Raw genomic sequence first — 8,665 nt, 5'->3', positions numbered from 1 at the left:
CATCATCTTACCCTTCTGATTTGTTTTTCACCTGGTCAGGTGGAAACTTGGGTGGAGAGAAGGATAAGCCATTTATTAACCCCACACCCCAAGCACCAGCTGTCACCTTGGACTTGTTGGAGATGCAGGGGCTAGAAAGGAAATGACAGAGTGTACCAGCCCCTTGTACCCCGTGTCCCATAGGTGGTGGCCCCCAGACACACCCTCTCTGCTGGCAGTGCAGAACATGCATCCCAGTACCCTAGAGGAGAACCACCACCCCAGGGAGAGCCCTTTCTGCTCCAACCTCCTGGGCAGGTCCCAGGTTGGGGCAGCAGCCGTCTGCAGGTGTTTGTCAGGCCTGGCCATGCATGCGGACAGAGGATACGACTGGGGTACCCTAGGGTGTGGGGAGGGTCGGCCTGGGGTCAGGGGGCATGAAGGCTGTGTTCCAGACTCCTCCTGCCCCCAATCCTCTGTGCCCCGGCTGGAGCTCTCCTAGCTTCTCTGATCTGTAAAAGGCAAAGAGAGACAAGCTCGAACCACATCCATTGTGGCTTGGCATCCCTGTGCCCATTTTATCATGGCAGAAACTGGGTTCCGTAACAAGGACAACAGGCAGTGAGGGCCAGGCCTGGGTCCAATGCAGGGCTTCTCAGTCCAGCCTCACTCCTCTTGGGTGCCCACGTGGCTGCTGTGGCCTTGCCACACCCTTCACTCTGCACCCTTCCTCTCAATCTCAGGGGCACCCCAGCCCCTCTTGGTTCTTTCTCCTCAAAGGGAGCTCTCCAAGATCTGTCTACTGCGCCCACCCCCAGCTCCAACCCATCTGGGAGTCACATGCTAAGGAGGCCAGGCCAGAGGGAGGGACCTTACCTAGCCTATCGCATGGTGCACCCAGGCTTGGCTGCCCAAAACTCTGGGTGCTGGAGCTGTGGCATTCACTTCTCGCTAACCCCCAGGCTCTCTCACCTGTGCTCCTGTCTTTGGGGAGCTGCCCGGTCTCCAGGAAGAGCCAGAGGTTGTTGCATTTCTCTGACTCCACTCTCGTCACCCCGTAGCTGACCACAGAGCCTGCAACTGTGGAGCAGGAAATGGAAGAGGGCTGGGGCCTCTGTGCTTCCCAGGCTAAGAGAACCGGGCACAGGCTACTTCCTGACAGACGTGGTGGGTGGGCTCAGGTGGGGCTCCCGCCGAGACCTGGGGCTCCATGTCAGAGTCAGGGACGCAGAACCACAGCCCCAACCCTAGCAGAAACCCACCCCTCAAAGAGCCCAGGCAGGGGCCCTGGAGTACCCACCCACGGCCACTAGGAGGCTCCACTGCAAAGGGTATGGAAACTTCCTCTGAATGAACATCTGCAAGCCAAAGGCCATGCCGGTGCCTGCAAAGAGCCGAGGTCCCCATCAACCTGTACCCGGGGACGGCCAGGGCCCACCTTGCCAGGCCCCCAGCACCTGCGGGCAGGTGACTTGGCGCCCCCTGCTGGGGAGCCAGGGCAGGGCAGGAGGGTGCGTTCTCTCCCAGCCGCAGGACACCTGGTCGCAGCCTACCTGTGACGAAGGTGAAAACGCCCTTCATGAAGGCGTGTGACTGGCATGCGGCATACTCCCCGAGTCCCTGGGGTGGCAGAGGGGGGTGAAGTCTCTATTCCCTACCCTCTTCCTTCACCGCCTCTCCTGTCCCTCCTCTGGGCACACCCTGGCTGTGGAGGAGTGAGACCCTGGGCGCTTGGACACGTCCCACCTCCCCTATGCCCACCCGGACGCCCTGAGCCCCTTAGCAAGAGAGTGCCCCCAGCCTCCGCCACTCTTCCCTGACGAGGGCACCCCCCCGCCCCAGCCCCCCGCCTCGCTCAGGTCAGCTTCTGGGGTCTGAGGCCCGCGTCCCAGACCGGCCTTCTCACCGGGTGCTTGGCAGCCACGGCGTCGTCCACCCGGGACAGACCCAAGTTCACCATGGTTGACAGGGCTCGGGGAGCGGGCCTGCGTAGGCGCAGGCGGAAGGGCGGGGCGGGAACCTGGGGGGTGTGGCCTAGAGGACAGGCCTGCGCATTGCGGGCGGAGGAGCGGGGCCCGGATCTGGGGGCGAGGCCTAGGGACGGGTCCGCGTTGGAACAGGCGGAGGGGGCGGGGCCTAGGAGACGGGGCCTGAGGGCGGGGCCTGAGAGACGGGACTTTGGAGACGCGACCTGGGGGCGGGGCCTGAGAGACAGGACCTGGGAGCGGGCCTGCGCAGGCGGAGGTGTCGGGTTCTAAGAGGCGGGGCCTGCCGGGTGCAGGCGGAGGGGCCAGGGCCTTGGATTGGGGGCGCAGCATGGATCGAGCCTGCTAGAGCGGAAGGGAGAGGGGTGGGGCCTGGGGCCTGGCCACGCCTCTGGGAGCTTGGGCCCTGTGACCTCCGGCGACGACTGGGCGGGGCGAAGGCGGGCACCGGGCGTGGCGTGGCTGAGAGCTTGCGCTCTTCCCCCCGGCCGGGCCTCATTCCCACACTTGCAGAGGCCTAATGATTGTCAGAGTTATTTTGCTTGAGGACTACAATCAGGGATTGAATTTCTCATAAGCCACCACGGAGTGGGGATGTATAAAATTACTGTTTAGCAAAGTGGTTCTGTAACCAGCAGCTTAGTAGCTGAGCCTCAAACTCCTTTTGTTTTGCATGACAGAGTCTTTACTTTTAAATAATTATCGATACACCAAGTAATAACATGTACAGGTTCTTGAATTCTATCATCTACTAATTTTGATTAAGAGAAACTAAAATCAGCCCAAACAATTCCACTAGTAGTCACTGGTGTAACCATTAGCAAGAACGGACGACTTCAAGTCAGGCTGCTGCTTCACACAGGTTACAAATAACTATTTACTACTTTTTCATCGATAAAGTCCCTGATCTTCAAGAAAGTCCTAGGGAAAAAAAATAACCCCTTCCTTTCTTCAAAGAATTATTATGTGATTTTTTTTAACTACATCAAAGAAAGAAAAAGTCAACACTGATATACGTGTTGCTTGAGCCAAAAGGCATGGGAAAAAAGACAACATATAACCATTAAATTCCTAAGAAATATGAGGTAAAAAGATGAAATCTTGGCCAGGCGCGGTGGCTTACGCCTGTAATCCCAGCACTTTGGGAGGCCGAGGCGGGTGGATCACAAGGTCAGGAGTTAAATACTAGCCTGGCCAAGATGGTGAAACCCCGTCTCTACTAAAAATACGAAAATTAGCCGGACGTGGTGGCAGGTGCCTATAATCCCAGGTACTGGGGAGGCTGAGGCAGGAGAATCACTTGAACCTGGGAGGCGGAGGTTGCAGGGAGCCAAGATCGTGCCAATGCACTCCAGCCTGGGCGACAGAGTGAGACTCTGTTTCAAAAAAAAAAAAGGCTGAAGTCTTTAGATAATTTCTAAGTCTGTACAAAAAAGCTAGATTTGCTACTCTCCAAAATGTGGAAGGACCTAGTCTATAATATATGGAAATAATTTAATGCCATTTGTGGGGAAAAGAGAGATCAGACTGTTACTATGTCTATGTAGAAAAAGGAAGACATAAGAAACTCCATTTTGATCTGTACTAAGAAAAATTATTCTGCTTTGAAATGCTGTTAATCTGTAACCTTAGCCCCAACCCTGTGCTCACAGGAACATGTGCTGTATTGACTCAAGGTTTACGGGATTTAGGGCCGTGCAGGATGTGCCTTGTTAACAATGTGTTTGCAGGCAGTATGCTTGGTAAAAGTCATCGCCATTCTCCATTCTCCATTAACCAGGGACACAGTGCACTGCGGAAAGCCACAGGGACCTCTGCCCAAGAAAGCCTGCGTATTGTCCAGGTTTCCCCCCACTGAGATGGCCTGAGATATGGCCTTGTGGGAAGGGAAAGACCTTACCGTCCCCCAGCCAGACACCCATAAAGGGTCTGTGCTGAGGAGGAGTAGTGAAAGAGGGAGGCCTCTTTGCAGTTGAGATAAGAGGAAGGCTTCTGTCTCCTGCTCGTCCCTGGGAATGGAATGTCTCGGTGTAAAACCCGACTGCACATTCTATGTACTGAGATAGGAGAAAACCGCCCTGTGGCTGGAGGTGAGACATGCTGGCGGCAATGCTGCTCTTTACTGCACTGAGAGGTTTGTGTAAAGTCAGACATAAACCTGGCCTACGTGCACATCCAGGCACAGCACCTTTCCTTAAACTTATTTATGACACAGATTCCTTTGCTCACGTTTTCCTGCTGACCTTCTCCCCACCATTACCCTATAGTCCTGCCACATCCCCCTCGCCGAGATAGTAGAGCTAGTGATCAATAAATACTGAAGAAACTCAGAGACCAGTGCTGGCGCGGGTCCGCACTTGCTGAGCGCCGGTCCCCTGAGCACACTTTTCTTCCTTTATACTTTGTGTCTTATTTCCTTTTCTCAGTCTCTTGTCTCCACCTTGTGAGAAATACCCACAGGTGTGGAGGGGCAGGCCCCCTTCATCTGGCACCCATCGTGGGTTCCGTTCTGTAAGGTGAAGATACGCTATGGTGTGATAGTTGAGGACAAAACGAGTACGTCCGTGGTCAGCTTCGCGGTAAGCTTGTGCGCTCGGAGGAACCCAGGGTAACAATGGGACAAACTGAAAGTAAATATGCCTCTTATCTCAGCTTCATTAAAATTCTTTTAAGAAGAGGGGGAGTTAGAGCCTCTACAGAAAATCTAATTACACTATTTCAAACAATAGAACAATTCTGCCCATGGTTTCCAAAACAAGGAACTTTAGATCTAAAAGATTGGGAAAAAATTGGCAAAGAATTAAAACAAGCAAATAGGGAAGGTAAAATCATCCCACTTACAGTATGGAATGATTGGGCCATTATTAAAGCAGCTTTAGAATCATTTCAAACAGGAGAAGATAGCGTTTCAGTTTCTGATGCCCCTGAAAGCTGTGTAATAGATTGTGAAGAAGAGGCAGGGACAGAATTTGACAAAGGAATGGAAAGTTCACATTGTAAATATGTAGCAGAGTCTGTAATGGCTCAGTCAGCGCAAAATGTTGACTACAATCAATTACAGGAGGTAGTATATTCTGGACCATTAAAATTGGGGGGAAAAGGTCCAGAATTATTGGGGCCACCAGAGTCTAAACCACGATGGCCATCAACTCCTCCTGCCGCGGTTCAGATGCCTGTAACATTACAACCTCAAATGCAGGTTAGACAAGTACAAACCCCAAGAGAATATCAAATAGAAAAGGAAAGAGTCTCTATCCCAGCAATGCCAATCCAGATACAGTATCCACAATATCAGCTGGTAGAAAATAAGACCCAACTGCCGGTAGCCTATCAATACTGGCCGCCAGCCAAACTTCAGTATCGGCCGCCCCCAGAGTATCAGTATGGACAGCCAGGAATGTTTCCAGCACCACAGGGCGGGGCGCTATAGCCGCAGCCGCCCACTATGAGACGTAATCCTACAGCACCACCTAGTGGACAGGGTCGTGCATTATGTAAAATTATTGAAAAGACAAAACAAGGAGATATTGAGGTGTGGCGGACCCCGGTAATATTAGAACCCATACCACCTGGAAAAGGGGCCCAAGAGGGAGCGCCTCCCCGAGCTGATGCCAGAAATGAGTCCTTTTCTATGAAAATGCTAAAAGACATGAAAGAGGGAGTAAAACAGTATGGACCCAACTCCCTTTATATAAGAACATTATTAGATTCCACTGCTCATGGACATAGACCCATTCTTTATGATTGGGAGATTTTGGCCAAATCATCACTCTCACCTCAACTTTAACAATTTAAGACCTGGTGGATTGATGGGACACAGGAACAGGTCCGAAAAAATAGGGCTGCCAATCCTCCAGTTAACACAGATGCAGATCAAGTATTAGGAACAAGTCAAAATTGGAGCACTACAAATCAACAAGCAATAATACAATATGTGACCATTGAGCAAGTTAGAGCTATCTGCCTTAGAGCCTGGGAAAAAAAACCAAGACCCGGGAACCACCTGCCCCTCATTCAATACAATAAGACAAGGCTCTAAAGAGCCCTACCCTGATTTTGTGGCAAGGCTCCAAGATGCTGCTCAAAAGTCAATGGCCAATGAGAATGCGCGTAAGGTCATAGTGGAGTTGATGGCATATGAAAACGCCAATCCTGAGTGTCAATCAGCCATTAAGCCATTAAAAGGGAATGTCCCAGCAGGGTCAGATGTAGTCTCAGAGTATGTAAAAGCCTATGATGGAATTGGAGGGGCTATGCATAAAGCTATGCTAATGGCTCCAGCAAAAACTGGGGTTGCTTTAGGAGGACAAGTTAGAACATTTGAGGGAAAATGTTATAATTGTGGTCAAATTGGTCATTTAGAAAAGAATTGCCCAGCCTCAAATAAACAGAATATAACAAATCAAACTACTACAGCCAAAAATAAAGAGTCACCTGGCCTGTGTCCAAGATATGGAAAAGGAAAACATTGGGCTAATCAATGTCGTTCTAAATTTGATAAAAATGGGCAACCATTGTCGGAAAACTGGAAGAGGGGCCAGCCTCAGGCCTGGCAACAAACTGGGGCGTTCCGATTCAGCCTTTTGTTCCTCAGGGTTTTCAGGGACAACAACCCCCACTGTCACAAGTGCCTCAGAGAACGGGCCAGTTACCACAATACAACAATTGTCCCCCGCCACAAGCGGCAGTGCAGCAGTAGATTTACGTACTATACCAGCAGTCTCTCTGCTTCCAGGGGAGCCCCCACAAAACATCCCCTCAGGGGTATATGGCCCACAGCCCGAGGGGACTGTAGGACTCATCTTAGGAAGATCAAGTTTAAATCGAAAGGGAGTTCAAATTCATACTGGTGTGGTTGATTCAGATTACAAAGGTGAAATTCAACTGGTGATTAGCTCCTCAATTCCTTGGAGTGCCCGTCCAGGAGACGGAATTGCTCAATTATTACTCCTGCCTTATATTAAGGTTGGAAACAGTGAGAGAAAAAGAACAGGAGGGTTTGGGAGCACTGATCTGGCAGGAAAGGCTGCATGTTGGGCAAGTCAGGTCTCAGAAAGCAGACCTGTGTGTAAGGCCATTCTTCAAGGAAAACAGTTTGAAGGGTTAGTAGACCCTGCGGTGTGGGCGGGAAGCCACCCAGGTGCTGAGGCACGAGACCGAAGGCACAAGCTGTTCCAGTACAATCAAGAAAATAGTTAGGATAAGAGAAAGTTATATTCGAAATAGGATATAGAGATGATTATATATGGATATTATCAATCATTAGTTTTCTGTATTAACCTTTGTATGATTATTATAACCAAAGAAAAACCAGGCCACACAGAGTTAGGAGCTGAAGGGACATTGTGAGAAGCGACCAGAAGACAAGAGTGTGAGCTCTCTGTCACGCCCAGATAAGGGCCGCTTGAGGGCTCCTCGGTCTAGCGGTAGCATCAGTGCCTGGGAAGGCACCCGTTACTTAGCCGACCTTGGCCTAGCGGTAGCGTCAGTGTCTGGGAAGGCACCTGTTACTTAGCAGACCTTGGTCTAGTGGTAGTGTCAGTGTCTGGGAAGGCACCCGTTACTTAGGGGACCTTGGTCTAGCGGCAGCGCCAGCGCCTGGGAAGGCACCCGTTACTTAGCCGACCTTGGCCTAGCGGTAGCGTCAGTGTCTGGGAAGGCACCTGTTACTTAGCAGACCAGGAAAGGGAGTCTCCCTTTCCCTGGGAGAGTTAGCGAGCACTCTGCTCCACCAGTTGTTGTGGGGGACCTGACATTCCCCAGGCCTGCCCGCAGTCATCGGAGGCTTCAACGTCTCCCTGTGGTGCTTCAGTGGTCACGCTCCTTGTCCACTTTCATATTCCGCCTGTACACCTGCTGCTTCTCTTAAGTTCTTAGACAATAGCAGTAGCAGAATTAGCTAAAGTATTAGTCTTTGATCTCTCTGATAAGTGCATAGAAGATATGCTAACGTCTGCTGTCCTCCCTCTCTGCTTCAGCTACCACAAAGGGAAAGTCCCCTTGTCATGTGGACACGTGACTTGCTTGTCCTTATCAATCACTTGAGGTGACTCACACTCCTTACCTTGCCCCCTTGCCTTGTATACAATAAATAGCAGTGCGTCCAGGCCTTCGGGGCCACTACCGGACTCTGCGCATTGGTGGTAGTGGCCCCTGGGCCCAGCTGTCTTTCCTACTATCTCTTAGTCTCATGTCTTTCTTTCTACAATCTCTCATCTCTGCACATGAAGAGGAAACCCACAAGGTCCTGTAGGGCTGGACCCTACACTGGGGCGGATGTCTCTATCATTGTTTTGCATCAGTGGCCAAGAAATTGGCCAAAACAAAAGATGGCTGCAAGTTTGGTGGGCGTAGGTACTGCCTCAGAAGTGTATCAAAGTACTATGATTTTACGTTGTTTAGGGCCAGATAATCAAAAAAGTACTGCTCAGCCAATGATTACTCCAATTCCTGTTAATCTGTGGGGTTGAGATTTATTACAACAATGGAGTATGGAAATCAGTATGCCTGCTCCATTATCCAGCCCCACGAGTCAATAAATCATGGCTGAAATGGGACACGTACTAGAAAATGGACTAGGAAAGAGTGAAAACGGTATTGAAGTCCCAATTGAGGCTGAGGGAAATCAAGGAAAAAAAGGGAATAGGTTATCCTTTTTAGGGACGGCCACTGTACAGCCTCCAAAACCCATTCCATTAACT

At 50.9% G+C, this 8,665-nt stretch overlaps 1 protein-coding gene across 1 annotated transcript; it reads right to left on the bottom strand.

Annotated features, from left to right (window-relative positions):
• Window positions 1-52: 52 nt before the first annotated feature.
• On the bottom strand, window positions 53-2,126 carry TMEM141 (transmembrane protein 141). Its single transcript, XM_004048896.3, has 5 exons — window positions 1,886-2,126; window positions 1,533-1,599; window positions 1,280-1,363; window positions 952-1,059; window positions 53-491 (listed from the first exon to the last, which is right to left on the bottom strand). Exons 1-5 carry the CDS (start codon window positions 1,937-1,939, stop codon window positions 478-480), a joined length of 327 nt encoding a protein of 108 aa, XP_004048944.1. The 5' UTR covers window positions 1,940-2,126; the 3' UTR covers window positions 53-477.
• Between the last annotated feature and the right edge of the window lie 6,539 nt (window positions 2,127-8,665).

This window comes from Gorilla gorilla, chromosome 13 (genome assembly GCF_029281585.2).
Source record: "Gorilla gorilla gorilla isolate KB3781 chromosome 13, NHGRI_mGorGor1-v2.1_pri, whole genome shotgun sequence".
In the NCBI taxonomy this organism is placed as follows: domain Eukaryota; kingdom Metazoa; phylum Chordata; class Mammalia; order Primates; family Hominidae; genus Gorilla; species Gorilla gorilla.
The sequence above is the reverse complement of the archived record's forward strand: the minus strand, read 5'-3'. Positions and strand labels throughout refer to the sequence as shown.